We start from the raw sequence: 15,620 nt of genomic DNA on the forward strand, positions 1-15,620 counted from the left end.
ATCTTCCTCCCTTTGGGACCACAATACAAAGAGAAAGGGAAGAATGAATTTACCTTGTGTTTGTCTGCTGTGCAATCCTCTCCATAAGATTTCAGTCTTTCCAGGAGTTCTGAAATGGCTGAAATTATTTTCTGCACATGCAGAGAACTCACATCAGCATAGAGGTCTTCATCCAAGAGCTGAGTTAAAAGCCCTGACTTGAGTCTGTCGGCTGAGGCCTCCTCCTCTTTGACAAAAATACAGAAACACAAAGTTACCAAAAACAGTCTCTATACACTCAAAGTAAGAAATCCACCAATTCCTATCCTTATCAAGTTTTCACAGGTAGTTCCAATTAACATGAAATCTGTGATATTCAGTAACAGATGCTACTTAAATACAGGTGTAATCTAGGTGTGCATAATTTACGCTCACAGACTTACCATCTTCCTCCGAGCATTTTTCTTCCTCCTTTCCTTCTTCCTGTTTTCTCTCCGTTAAACACTGGATAGCATACAGGACAACATGGATGGCAGTTTCTACTTGCACTGAGAAATGTTCTACAAACCCATCATCTGATTCTTGGTTCCCTTTTGAAACATAAAATTGCCATCTTAACATGGGAATGCATTAAATTTAAATGCATTAGTAGTCGTCATATTTTCCTCATATACAGCACACATTGCTCTACATGATACACTGACTGGCACCTATTTAAACTGGGAGAGTTACACTTTTTCCAGGGATAGGCAATGGATGTTATTAGGGATGTGCTGAAAGCTTAATTAAACAAAGAGAAGCAGAGCACTCAGACTTAAAAGTTTGGGCAAGGAGACATTTAATCAACCCTGCAGTGGTCCAGCAGTTCCAGCCCCAGCATCTGGGTTAAGACTTTGGTGTCCACTGCACATTGATCGGGAGAATCCAAAAGCATGGGAAGTTTAAAAGGACTGGTGCATCTGGGACCAACCAGAGATCTCTAAAAAGGTGGTGGGGGATTGTGTAGCAGGGAATCTCAAAATTTTTAGCAAAGCATTCCAACCTTTCAGGGGTTAGCCAAAATGAAATGTGGAAGGTTTGCCCATCATTAAAAGAGATACTCTTAAAGATCACACAAGACATTGACAATTCTTTGGCTTAAAATATACTTGCTCAAAGCAAGCTCATGGAAGACAACAGCCAACAAAATAGTCTTGTTAATTTTCTCCCACACAGTGTGGGTGAATATTTACACTCACGGAATTATGGTGCACATAGTGCAGACAGGCACTATGCAAGTTTTCTCATACATCCCTCCCAAAGTTTTTTTTCTTAATCCTGAACTACAGCTACAAAATTAAGCAGACACTATAGACTACACAAGTTGTGTGATGACTTTGCAATGGACAAAAAGTTCAGACGAGACCAAACTAGTTTTACTTTGCCCTAGGCACATTTAAACTCAGATGTCCTGAATTCTCATTTAAATTTCAAGATTTAGAGGAGCAGTCCTTACCATCACAGTCTGACGTCAAACTGAGAAGCTGGGTTTTCCAGGTAGTGAAGTCTGCGGCAGTTTTATTAACTTCCCCCTGGATGTATTCTAGGCTCTTGATTAATGCCATCTGCTTTGTGGACTGCCTACCTTCCATCCCTTGAAGAACATATAAGGACTCTATGCTCTGCAACTGAGCTGAGACTTTCAACAAACAGCTCAGCCCTGAACTGCAAACTTCAAAATCTTTCCTGGAAGAAGAAAGAAATGGCATAATACTGAAAGAAACATACATTTAAAATTATGCCTTTACTCTTTAAGATGGAGATTACTTTATTTCCTAATGGAATAAAAGTCATGGAAACAAGCACTGATGCCACCCATACAAAGTATAATATTGCTTAAAGGGTACCTGAAAAGGACAGATGGAGTATGTACTGCTTTGCTTCTTTGTGATGTATAAAAAAAGCTCGAGATGGTGGTGGTTTGCGGTGTTGTTTTTTTTAACTAAAAAAAAATTCTACTTTTATTTTTACATTAGGAATTCATGCCTTGTCTAAACTGGAACTATAGGAATAACAGGAGAACCAGTGGGATGATATCACTGGAAACCAGAGACAAACGCTGAGCAACAGAGGGCAAGGAATTTTTGGTTGGATTATTAAAAAGAATTTGTTTGTTTTTGTTAATAACTATTTAACTCAAACAAAAGAGAAACACTTAGCGGGAGAGGAAATCTTCGTTAAAGATTCAACAAGCCTGCCTCTTTCAGTTAAGGATGTGGGACATCCCAATTTCTATCTGAGATTACCAACAAGTACTCCAGCAAAATCAGGAAAGGCCAGACTTGACATCCCAAATATTTCTGAGGTTAAAAATAAGCAGGAAAAAAGTATACCTTTGAGATACTTAAAAAAAATATTTCAAAATGCAGCAATATTGGCAAGCTTTTTAATTTACTTCCCAGGTGTATTGTTAAATCTTACAAATTCCAAAATGTACAGAAAGTATTTTGATTCTATGCATGCACACAACTCACCAGGAATAAAATAAGGTCTCACAAGACTGTTGTCTTATTCTGTCTATATCTGCTTTCACGGTCTTAATCTCTGTGAGCATCTCAGTCACTCTTGCAGACAATTGCTGCCACAGCTGATCCTGTTTTCGCATCCTGCATCCGGAGGGCAATTGTTCTGCAGTCACTGGAGATAGGTATTTTAGCTCTGATTGGATTAGATCAGGTATTCCCATCTGGGCATTTTCCAGATTCTGTTCAGTTCCTTTACACTGAGGAATGTTTGTTTTCATATCCATCCTTACATCATGACTACAGATTAAAGACTGTTCTCTTGGGCAGCACTGTACAAACCAAGATAGCTGCTCAAGGATCACCATACATTGCATGGCAAGATGTTGCAGTCTCTCAGTCCACTGCTGAATACTATCTTGAGGAGGAAAGGCTACATTATATTCTCTAGTAACATTCATCCTTGAATCAATTTCCTGTATACAACTCAGGAGATTCCTGTTTAGAAGAGTCATACAAGAAGAAAAGTTAAAAAGACTGTTTGTATTCAAATATTGAATCACATTTCCTTAAAGTAGAATCTTAGAAACAAGACACTATAAAATTAGAAGTAGTAAAATATTGTTATAATACCACTTTTCCCATCCAGATATAAATAACTTTTATTAAAGGACATTTAGGATATTTTTAATTATTTCAATATATTTTCTGATTGATTTGCAATAATCTCTTGAAAGCTAGAAAATGAAGCTTTGTTTAATGACTCCCCCCCCCACTTTGTACACAAGAGTTCATTGAGATCCTCCCCCATCAAAATACTGCAGGTTTATTAAAAACAAGGAAGATTAACAAACTCCCTAGCCTACATTCAATTATTCTTCACTTTCTTCCACTATTTAGAGTGGATAAATCCTACTAAGACAGCATTTTCCAAATGGTGTATGTTAGAGAACTCATGAAAAATGATCACATGAACCTGCCATAAATTTCAAGTGACAGCAATGCAGCTAAATATCTCTGCATGCTTTATGCAGTCAGACTATTGCAAGGAATTATGTGAAGTACAGAAAAATATCAATAAATATTTACATTACAGTAGCACCAAAAGGCTCTAATTCAGATTGGGAGTCATACAAAAACCTAAGAGAAGAGTCCCTAACTTAACATCATAGACAGTTCTATAGTGGTACAGAAAGAATTTGTGGGCGCATGAGCAAGAGAGTGGAATTGGCAGGGATATCAATAAATCATCCAGAAGTGATTGAGAGTGGAATAGAATGCCTAAAGTCAAGGTATTTATTTTGCACTGTTGATAATTTTTTTCACACAACTTCTCTCTTTGTCACACTCACCACCCCCACATATTCTGTCTCTCCCCCTCCCCCCTGCCCATGTATCCCATCTCTGCAGAGTGGGGGAGGGGAGACAGGGCTCAGGACAGAGCAGGAGAGCTTTCAGTGAGCACCTTAAAAAGACAGCGCACAGCGTCTCTCAGAAACTTCCCCAGCAAACAGAGCGCGCGCGCGCACACACACACACACACACAGTCTGTGTCACACACATACACAGAGTCTCTGTGTCTCACTCACACACACAGTCTTTCACACTCACCTCCCAACACATACTTGTATTATTATTGTTGTTACTTCTTGGTACTTCATAAGAACGGCCATACTGGGTCAGACCAAAGGTACATCTAGCCCAGTATCCTGTCTTCCGACAGTGGACAATGCCAGGGGCCCCAGAGGAAATGAACAGAACAGGTAATCATCAAGTGATTCATCTCCTGTCACTCATTCCCAGCCTCTGGCAAACAGAGGCTAGGGACACCATTCCTGCCCATCCTGGCTAATAGCCATGGATGGACCTATCCTCCATGAATTTATTTAGTTCTTTTTTGAACCCTGTTATAGTCTTGGCCTTCACAACACTCTCTGGCAAGGAGTTCCACAGGTTGACTGTGCGTTGTGTGAAAAAATACTTCCTTTTGTTTGTTTTAAACCTGCTGCCTCTTAATTTCATTTGGTGACCCCTAGTTCTTGTGTTCTAAGAAGGAGTACTTCCTGCAATGCACATATATTCTCTGTAATTTTATTCTTTCTAAGTGCGTTATTTTAGTTTTTTGACTGGTCCATGCATTTCATAATTTTTATTTCTCTCTTACACTTAAATTTAATTCTTTGAGTAGTGAGTTCTAAAATGCCTAACCAGTCCTGGCTGGAGTAATTATCCCTATTGGTAACTTTTAAAAAATATATATTATATCTAGGCTTTTTGTTTCTACTCGTGGCGCACATCCACACATTACCTCGGTGCACATAACAAAATTTATCCCGCACATGGATGGAAAAAAATTAAGAGAGAACATTGCTCAGGAGCTAGTGGTGTGACAGCGTTGAGCCTGGGGGAGGGGGACTGCAGAGAAACATGGGGATGGGGAGTGTGGGGCAGATGTGCCTGAATGGGAGAGTCTTGGGGTCAGCCAGGGTCTGCATGAGGAATGCTTCCCAACTCCCTAACAATCCTCTCCCACCCCCCTAAAATCTCCTCCAGGTTCACTCCCAGGCTCTTTCCCTCTCACTCAGCTCCTCCATTACCCCTCACTCCCCCAAGCATTCACACTACTTCTGACAAGTGCAGGAAATATAGTTTTGTATTGTAATTTAAATGAATTACTCAAATTTTCATATTAATATGCCTAGTAAGGAATCTATTTGTCAAAAAATATGATTAGAATCTTTTATTTTTGGTCTGTATTGTTACAGACATACTTGCTGACAGATATTTTGAAATAAATTACCACAATAATTGAAACTGGCATGATTGTATTGTTATTTTGACAAATAAAATATGCAGAATTTTTAATTTTTTGGCGCAGAATTTCCCCAGGAGTAAACGTGTGTCAGCCACTTGCTAGCCAACTAATTTTCCCAAAAACTTGACAAGCTAAGATATAAGTTAAACCAACTTAAGTCAGATCACAAGGCACTATCACTATCAAATAGCTTATGTTTGACAATCCAAGGATGTTGATATAATTTTGTATTGTGATTCTTTTCTGGTCTTCAGTTGTGTAGCTCTCTCATTTCTCTTAAATGTTTTGATCCTTGGTAGGCCATTTGTTTACTAAATTTTCAATCTGCTTGCCCAGATTTGAGCTCAGTTGTGACTCTTGCTCCACATTTTAATTCCAGAAGGTGGAGCTGTTAGTCTACTGAATTAAACACATTAGTATTAGAGTCCAGAATGTTGGTCTGAAATTGATGTTTGCACCAAGAGTGGAGACAAATGTGATCTAATCACAATTCTTTTCCTTTTATTTGAGACATCAGATGTATAGGCAAAAAATACAAAACACAGAAGAGAAATCTGTTCCTTTTATCATGCAATTTTCCATCCTTTTATAAATATTTATAGTCAACCTCCTCTTCACCATTTTAAAATAAGGCTATACTAATAAAATGTGAGATACCTCAGTATAATCCACTGTTCTGTCAAGGCAGTGAGTGAGCTCCTCTGCTTAACAAGTGTCTTCATAAGGTGTGCAGTGAATCCTTTACATCTATCAATGCTACCTAGTCCAATTTCCTGAAGAGAGGTGGGAGAGCAAGCAAAAGTGACTAAAACTGTGCTCAATTACATCACACTGCCTTGGACTGTGAGATCTAACAAGATCACGTGCAAAACAGCATCAGGCTTAGTCAGTGATTGGATAAGGGAATACCTGGAAAGCCTCAGGTACTGCAGAAAGTGCAGAATAACCATTCTTTCCCCTTTCAATACTAAACTAAAGCCCAGACAAGGTATAGGCACTTTGCAGTTGAAGGTGTTATCTTTTGCATGAGACACATAATGGAGGCTCTGACCAAGTGTGATCATTATAAATCCCAGAGCATGTTTCATGAAAGCAGAGATATCAATGCTATTGTACTGACCAAATTCCACACTGGATAATATGAATTTTGTCTATCTAAATATTTTCCACAGTGCAAGAGAGGCTAATGGGATTCCTGTATATGTACAACGCAATAAGCAATTCGGGATGAAAGATGCTGTACATACAATATAGATTATTAAATAACATCTTTGATTATTTTTTAAGTTATATATTCACAAAACCAGAGACTCTCAATAGTTTTAAATCACTAAGTTGGAATGCGGTCCCCAAACCAGATTTTAAAGAAACACAGATCTTCTATGACTGTGACTCAAGTCATGCCACCCTTCAGAATCAGAAAATCCCAACTCCCAAGTTCAAAGTTGTAAAATAAAATTCAGATAAAAAGCATTCTCCATTTTTGCTTGCTATTACTCCTTTACCTTGGCAGGTGCTAATAATGCTGTCTGAAGCCTAGAGTGGCGTGCAAGAGATCGATAGAAGTACTTCTGGCATCCATCCCAGACAGAAGAGATCTCTGTCAGCAACCTGAAAGAATATGGATAAGTCTGACTTTAAAGATATACAACATTAGGATCCTGGAAAGCGTAACAGCAGGCCCGGTATCACCAAGCTTAGAGAAGCTGGATTTATCCGTGCATTTAGCCAATAATTTTTTTGCAAGTTTATTAAATTAGTGAATGATCACATAAGTAAACAACGTTTTTTGGTTCCTCTATGCCTGTTTTAGGGGAAAAAAATACTAAAAAAATTGAAGCTACTGAAGAATCTGAGTAGCAATTATAACTGAGACTTGGGTTACCCAGCTCATCCCTATGTGACATTCCAAAATCACTCTACAATTTAAAGGGACACTAAGTTGGAATTTTTTTAAATGACTAAGGTTATGGCTACACTACACATGGCTGTGCAGTTACAGCCGTGCTGCTAAAAGCCGCACAGTGTAGCTGCTGTTTGTTGGCAGAAGAGGGCTCTCCTGCCGACAAAGAACTTCCATCCCCCACCAGTGGCAGTGGCTTTATAAGCAAGAGAGCGCTCCTGCTGACAAAGCGCTGTTCACACCGGTGCTTTTTGTCAGTAAAACTTTTGTTGTTCGGCGGGGCGGGAGAGAGGTTTTAAACACCCCTGAACGACAAAAGTTTTGCCGATGAAGTGTCAGCGTAGACATATCCTTAGTCTAGATTCCAGTACAGAATTCTTTGTCCTTATTTTGTTGTTGAGAAAGTAATATTATAAACAAACCCCTACATTTGGAAGGGATATAAACCCTCATGCTTCAGGGCATAAGACCAAATCTGACTGAGGGGTTTACAAAAAATGCTTCCCTAGGGGTAGGTTAATCCGTAACTCCCTGCTTTGGAGACCTTGCATCTTCCTCTCAAACATTTGTTGGAGACAGGAAACTAGACAAGCTGGACCACTGGTTTGATCTTGAAAAGGAATTCCTATGGTTCTAGATTTCTAAACATTTGTTTAAAAAAGTAAAGTGTTTTTCTGCTTCCATTTTGATTGAAAAATATTTCCCCCTTAAGTGTTTTTAGTTATAGTAAAATCGTAGGTGCTACAACAATAGGAGTAACATTTTCAGTGTTTACTGACCATATATTTAAAGTAAAAGTAATTCATAGATGTAAAAAAAACCAAAACCCTAAAAATAATCCGAAAAGACAAGGCAGAACAAGTCATTTCAGATGCACTTCATTTTGTAACTTATGTTGACGGTTAATATTACAATCCAAAAAGTATAAAATGCTAAGTACATACTTGGCATCCAATTCATGTGTGCAGTTGACTAGGGCTAGTGCACTGTGTAAATCCAAGGGGTGCAGGCAAAGCATATCCTGAGGGTCTTTTGAACGAGACCAAGCAAGGCCCTTTCGATATGACAAACCTAGAAAGACATTAAAAAAACAAACCACTTATACCATGTCTTCATGCTCTGGTACTTTGATATACAGTATGAGATCTAGTCAGTACCAATTACGCTAACACACACAAAAGGTTTCAGATATTTCTGAGGCCAATTGCCCTTTAGGCAACCATACATTAGTAGCTAATTCAGGATTATGATGGAGAAACACACAGGAAAGCACTGAATGAAGACAAGCAGACATTTAGCTTAGGGGTGATTTAAAAATGGAGAGTAGTAAGACGTGGCAGAAGCAAACCAAAAAACCTGCATCTGAAAGGCAAAAACTGAAGTGTCAAATAAAACCAGGGACAAAGACAATCAGTCTTCACCCTGTTATTCTTGCAGTTGTTTTGAACTGGATTAAGTGTAATGTTGCTTTCACACAAGCCAACTTAAATAGTACTTTCAAAGCACTTGTGAATATAATTTTTATAGTCAAATAAGTATTATATAATAGCATCAAATTTATTTCAAGTCACAACATCATATACCAAGTTCTCAAACAAAATGGAGTATAACCACGGTAGCAAGCACACAGCACTTTCCTCATCTTACACGAGGAAACTGAAGCACAGAAAGGTTAAATTCCCACGGTGTTGCAGTGGTAGGGGTAGAAATAGAACCCACATGTGATATCCAGTCCAGTGCCCTAGCTATCAGAAACCACCACCTGCCTACAACATTACATCCATTGACCAGCAACCTTCGCGCAAAGTATTTATTTCACTAGAGTTATCACAGACCACTATCAAAGGCAGGAAGTCCATCTATGGGGACAGATTCCACTTAGAGCCATTCATGTATATGGCCATCTAAATAAAACAGATCTTGGTATTCTGGGAACTACTTATACAGCATGCCCTGAGAAATGCTCTCTTTCAAGGATTGCCAGCACACAAAAATTATGAGCCAAGCCCCTCAGAAGTAATGAAATTGGCTTAAAAATCATGAGATTTTAAAAATAATACATTTAATGCTTTTCACTTGCCTTCTGGTCTGAGCCTTTAGGGCGCACTTTAGTGACTCGCTTGGGTCACACTTCCAAGGTTTTCTCTGCAACCATAAGACCTAGGAACTTAACTTATTTTTAATGAAAGTTGAGAATCTCACCTAACCACACGCCTTCAGAAGCTGGGGCTTTAAAAAGAGACACCAAATAATATAAAACTCATGATAAAAATCACAAGAGTTAGCCACACTGTGACTTGCAAACCTATGTTTCTGGCTAGAGATTGGTAGAATAGGGATAAGGGAAAAAGAAAAGGTTTAAAGAAAATGTTGACAACAGCCATCCTTTGTGGCCTATTACAAAGTATTTAAAGTTTACCACACAAACGTGTAAGACAAAAAAAGCCTAAAGTGTCAGCGCATTAAATTGGGCAATCAGCTTCTACCAGTCAGTCAGTCAGTCTATAAGGTCACTTACTGTAAACACAGTTACTCAGCCAAGAGATAGGCAAGAGAGACTTGGGTAGGATGTAAGGCTGGGGAAAAGCTGAGGTTTAAAAAAAACTTCAGGAAGCTGTTGAGAAGGCTGCTGGGGCCTGAGGGCCAGTAAAACAATTACCAAGCTAAGAGACGCCACAGAGAAACACTGAGAAGTATTTGCTTGTGTGGAGATTCCACATTTTGTTAATTTCAGTGACCCAGGACAGCTTGTGAAAATGAGTCAGTGTGACAAGAATGGAAACGATGCTGGACCAGTAGCTTTGGAGCTCTCCATTTATCTTTAGAACTTCCTGCACTGCCTTTCTAACATGCCTTAGCTTGTTCTTAAGGGCAAACAGTTCAGCCTTAATGTCCATTTGTTCCTTAGCTTCTCTTTCAATATTAGCCACTGAAATGTAGGCCCTTGTTCACTAGGGATGAGACTGGAATCACCAACTCATTTCACATTGGCTTTGAATTAGTGAATGGGTATGAGCTGTAGAGTCCCCTCCCACTTCTAAAGTAGGACAGTGACCACTGACTAAATATTCTGAATAAATTCTTTGAAATAGAAATCATATTGCATACAATGTAATCCAACACAATTGAATGGAAGGACTGTTCTAATAATCCTGACTGACACCAAAATATTGACCTACATGAAGCTTTGATACACAAATCCAAACCAGTTCAATACAGGTTTACATGCTCATGAAAACATTATGCACAATGATGCCTCAATTTGGAGAAAGAAACTGGTATCACTCAATGTGTGTGTTTATTAGCAAAAGTATTCTATCCTACATCTTCTGAATTTTTAACTCAATCACATTTAAACTAAATCTCACCTGTTGTAGTAAGGCTTTTAAAGAGATCTGATAAGGCCCGTTGTTTCTGCATAAGAATATGTTTGACCTCTGACTTCTGCTTTTCCTTATCTGCAGCCTGATTAATTGTTAAGTTCTGCAGTTCAACCACAGAGACAATGATATCACCTGTATGGGAGACAGTAGGAGAGAGACTTGAAACCTCAACATGCATAAACTAATTATGGAAAGGATCTATATACATAGCTGATTAAGAAAATGCTCTTAGATTTTTTTGGTCAGGTAGTCGTGTATTTCCAATACTCCCCTGTAAACTGCTCAAGACTCTCCACCAGGTCTAGAAATGAGTTCTTCTTCATAAGAGTTGCACATAACATCTTCATTCGCTTTGTAAGCTTGGGCAAACGACACTGAAGAGATTCTGTATCAAACATAACTCCACCATAGCATTCTTCTAAGAGCACGGTCTGTGAAAATGGAAGAAATCAGCATCCATATCAACAGACAGCTCCACATGGATCATAGCTAAGGCTAAGATTATGTCACAGAATCTATGACTTCCGTAACATTTTCTGCTTCAGCCCCGGAGTGGCGGCGGGGCTGGAGCTGTCAGCCAGCAGGGCCATGGAGCCCTGAGGGTGGTAGGGGCCCCCGCAGCTCCCAGCCGCCATGGGGGGGCACAGAGCTCCGAGCCATTGTGGGCGGTGGGGAAACTTGAAGCTTTCAGCCACCGCAGGTGGCCAGAGACCCAGAGCTCCAAGAACTCTCAGCTGTCGCAGGTGGCAGGGGGGACCCCGAGTTCTGAGCCACAGGTCCTGGAGCTCCGAGCCACCAGAGGGGGTGGGGGCCCTTGCTGCTCCCAGCCACCATGGGTGCTGAGCGGGACCCTGAAAAGCTGTCAGCCACAGTGGCGGTGGGTGCTGGACCCACCCTTCCTTCTCCAGGGTTCCAGGAGCAATGGATTCTTCCTAAAAGTGGTGGGGCCACTAGCCTCCCGCCCTCCATAGCCCCACCTCTTCCCCCCAAAGCCCCACCCAGGCTAGAGCTGGGCCAGGGAGCCTGGGCCCCTCTGCCTGCCCTGGGTGGGAGGCCAGAGAGTAGCCCCCGGCCCATGTCCCCGCCACCCGTGTACCCCGCCCAGGGCAGGTACAGGGTCCGTGGCTCCTCACAGCTGCCCACGCAGCTCTTAACCTGACCTGGCTCCAGCTTGGTCTGGGGGCAGGACCTCAGGGGCAGAAGTAAGACCCGCCCAGGCAGCTGTGAGGAGCCGTGGGCCCTCCACCTGCCCTGGAAGGGGGCCCAGGACACAGGCCACGCCCATCCACTTTCAAAACTGGGAGAGCCATGGCCCCTGGGGCCCCCCTCCCTCAGCTCAGCCCCATTGTGTCAGTTACTTTTAGTAAAAGTCAGGACAGGTCATGGGCTTCCATGAATTTTTGTTTATTGCCTGTGACCCGTCTGTGACTTTTACTAAAAATATTCATGACAAAATCTTAGCCTTAATCATAGCAACTTGCTGTAAGCCAACACTAAAGCTCCACATACAGCTGAAACCCAAAACATTTTATATCTTGTCAGCATATAATTCAAAAGTGTTGTGGCTTAATCAAAATACTGAGTTCAATTCCACATTTTGTCCACACCAACACTTGGGGTAAGTTGCAATATAAATACCATATCTCAATGTCTGTACTTTGACCCGTTAAACTTTTACCCCCAGTTGGGGAGATTGCAGATTATGTATTTCTTACGCCACCTGTTCCTAAACTGAATTTCACACCCCTTGATAACCTGTACTTTATTCCCTGATAACCAGAAACTTCTATGCTTAAACTCTGTACCGTTTTCTTTTTACTTCAACATCATCTTAATAAAATTACTAAATCTGATCTTATCAGTTTAATACCTGTTTCCCAATCCACAAGACAGGGATAACCATACTTATTTACCCCCACTCTGAAGGGCTGAGAGATTTAGTTGGTATCTGCAAACAGCTTTAAAGATGCTCAGATGGAAGCTAAGAGTTAACTACAGAGTAGCATAATTATAAACCACTGAGAGTGTCAGGAGTTATCCCCAGGGCTGATTAACAGTTATTCCTCAGGGCTTTCTCAACTCGCTTATCACTTGCTGTGGTTGTTTCATTCTCTCCAGGACAGAATTATCTACATCATTAAACTAGTAAAAACAAGCTAATAGTTGATAATCAGCAACAGTATATGTTTCTATTGAGAGGAATACAATAACGTAAAAGTGACTACATTAGAATTGTATCAGATCCCCTCTCAGACTGCCATACTGAAGTAACAATGCAAGGACAGAGAGGGAGAAAAAAAAATAATAAAAAATAAAAACATTCTCCCAGCATGAAAAAATTGAACAGAATCCAGGAAACTGCCAGATGGGAATATCCGAGCCAATTTCATCCTCACTAATATTCTCAGTGAAACTTTATTTATTAACTTTATTTATTATTTAAGTTTATTAACACTTAAAACACTAATACTTCAACGGGAACATGAATCTGTTTCAGAATGTAAACTGGATAACTTCCCCTCTGGGCTGGACTACATGCTAGAGCTGAATCTAGGAAGGCTACGAGAATTTAGAGCTGAATCCAGGAAGGCTAAGAGTTATCAATTTATTTGAATCAGAAACATCATAGCCCTTTCAGACAAAAAGGCAAAATAAGCAGTCTTCCCTGTCACTATTATTGTACTGACTAGCTAGGTAAAAGACCATCACAGCCAATCCCTAAATACCTGGAGACAATGTCATCCACTAACAGATCCAGTAATCTGGAATACAGATTACTCTGCATGGCAAAGCTTACTGTGCAGTACTGACGCTAAGCATATTCATCGCATTCCCTCCCTCTTGACCGAGCATTTTATCACACAAATCACAATTGAAAGACAAAACACATACTTAAAAAAACTTTGACAACACTCAAAGAAGAGGTTTTTGGCACTGACTTGTGCAGAAAGTCATATAAAAACAAAATCAACATTCAAATCAGAATGCAGAACATATACTGCTTGTAATTAGAAAAGAAGTGCAGATACCTTGGCAGCATCTGTTCTAGCAGACAAAGTTTTTCTTAATATGCTGTTTAACCTCTGAACTTTTGTCTCTTTGTTCTCAGACTCTTCCTGCCTCTCCAAGCAGTCTAGCCCTTCCTCTTTATCACTCTCAACCAGGGCAGGTTGACAGGGCTCCTTCAGAACAGATTCAAACTTCTTCATGAATTTAAAGAGGGTCCTAATCACCACAGAAAAACACAGGATTATCAAATGTTCTATGGTACAAATGAAACCCCAGTGACATAACAAGCTCAGTGCTGCACAGAATCCAACTAGTAGGAAGTTAAAAATACAGTATGTGCACATACAGTCTATCACACTGGATCCCAAAATGGTCCCTTTCTTCCAAAATTTCCATGTTACCTGTGTGTCTTCTCCACAGACTGTTTTATAGCCCAGAAGCTGACATCATTCCACTTAGAAATTTTCACAAATTCCTGTAATAGAAGAGAAACTGCTAATGAAGTATTCCTTAAAAATACAATGCAGTATTTGCTTTTAAAAGCGATCACAAAAAAAGGATGCATTAAGATGAGCTGACAGCCCCAAATAGCAAGGCATTCATGTTCACCTTCTGCTAGTGTACACATTTGAGCTGGAAGCGTTGCACAGACAACGTGGTTAGATCCATAGGGGCCTCATCACTTTGCAGTAATCTCTCTGGTTAAGTGGAACTGACTAACTCCAGACAAAAACTGCAACCAACCCTCCCACTCAGCTAATTTTCACACAAGGTAGAGTGTGAGGAAGGCTTCAATAGGAATTTCAGTAACCAGTAGAACTATTCAGTACAGTTCAAACAAGGATATCTGCTTCACTGCTCCTTTGCAGAATTCAGCACATTGTCTGGGGAAAGCTTCTATTCTTACCTTAAGTTCTTTTTCTATAGGCTGACGAAGTTCAGTAATCCTGGCTTGTACACATTCTGCAAACTGCTTGTAATAATTGTATAGGTTCCACAGAATGCTGCACAGCATGTCTGGAAGAGAACAGAGCTGTAACAACAAGCTTCTTTCAAAGATAACATTTTCTTCAATATCAACATCCATCTCTTTGGGTTCATGAAACCCAGCAATACTGATAGAAACACTATGAAAAGCAGGGCAGCAGCCACTACCTTAAGTGAGCAGTATATTGCACCTGTGGACTCTTGTAATCAGTTTCCAGTGTCTGGAATCAAGGATAGTTTATTGGTCTAAAGGACAAGTTATGACCCCATTTACAAATGATAAAAAAGTACTTACCCTTTCCTTCTACTTGAGGCATTAGCAGGACATGACAGTGGAAAACCAACAGTGCTTGAAGTCGTGTATGAAATTCCCCCAAGGTAGATCCTTCAATAAAAGCTTGCAGTGTGTGGACCAGCACTGTTAAGCTCAGCTGCTCATTGGTTTCTGTGATTTCATCAGGGTGGGATTTTAAGGAAGAAAAAAGAAAATTCCTAATGAACATTTTCATTTGGCTGCTATAATCTGTATTGTGAGAGTCCAAATCAGGATCTGGCTCCCTCAGGCTAGTTTCTGTTAGGGCTGTTGATTAATCGCAGTTAACTCACGCAATTAACTCAAAAAAATGAATCACGATTAAAAAAATCAGTCATGATTAATTGCAGTTTTAATCCGCACTTTTAAACAATAGTATACCAATTGAAATTTATTAAATATTTTGGTTGTTTTTCTACATTTTTGTATATATTGTATTCTGTGTTGTAATTGAAATCAAAGTGTATATTATTTTTTATTATAAATATTTGCACTGTAAAAATGATAAACAAAAGAAATAGTATTTTTCAATTCACCTCATACAAGTACTGTAGTATGATCTCTCTGTCGTGAAAGAGCAACTCATAAAATGTAGATTTCTTTTTTGTTACATAACCACACTCAAAACCAAAATGTACAACTTCAGAGTCTACAAGTCCACTCAGTCCTACTTCTTGTTCAGCCAATCGCTAAGACAAACAAGTTTGTTCACATTTATGAGAGATAATGC

At 39.8% G+C, this 15,620-nt stretch overlaps 1 protein-coding gene across 5 annotated transcripts in view; it reads right to left on the reverse strand.

Moving 5' to 3' along the window:
- The window catches only part of MDN1 (midasin AAA ATPase 1), a 162,289-nt gene that overhangs the window by 23,494 nt on the left and 123,175 nt on the right, over positions 1 to 15,620 (reverse strand). For all 5 annotated transcript variants that reach the window (XM_037894480.2, XM_037894479.2, XM_043542661.1 and 2 more), the window contains exons 70-82: positions 14,873 to 15,022; positions 14,498 to 14,607; positions 13,992 to 14,065; positions 13,611 to 13,806; positions 10,853 to 11,012; positions 10,567 to 10,713; positions 8,143 to 8,269; positions 6,801 to 6,906; positions 5,953 to 6,068; positions 2,493 to 2,978; positions 1,475 to 1,704; positions 423 to 569; positions 54 to 226 (exon numbers count right to left, since the gene is read on the reverse strand). In XM_037894480.2, coding sequence (XP_037750408.1) covers positions 54 to 226; positions 423 to 569; positions 1,475 to 1,704; positions 2,493 to 2,978; positions 5,953 to 6,068; positions 6,801 to 6,906; positions 8,143 to 8,269; positions 10,567 to 10,713; positions 10,853 to 11,012; positions 13,611 to 13,806; positions 13,992 to 14,065; positions 14,498 to 14,607; positions 14,873 to 15,022 — 2,222 coding nt within the window. The remainder of the gene's footprint in view (positions 1 to 53; positions 227 to 422; positions 570 to 1,474; positions 1,705 to 2,492; positions 2,979 to 5,952; positions 6,069 to 6,800; positions 6,907 to 8,142; positions 8,270 to 10,566; positions 10,714 to 10,852; positions 11,013 to 13,610; positions 13,807 to 13,991; positions 14,066 to 14,497; positions 14,608 to 14,872; positions 15,023 to 15,620) is intronic.

This window comes from Chelonia mydas, chromosome 3 (assembly GCF_015237465.2).
Source record: "Chelonia mydas isolate rCheMyd1 chromosome 3, rCheMyd1.pri.v2, whole genome shotgun sequence".
Lineage (NCBI taxonomy): Eukaryota > Metazoa > Chordata > Testudines > Cheloniidae > Chelonia > Chelonia mydas.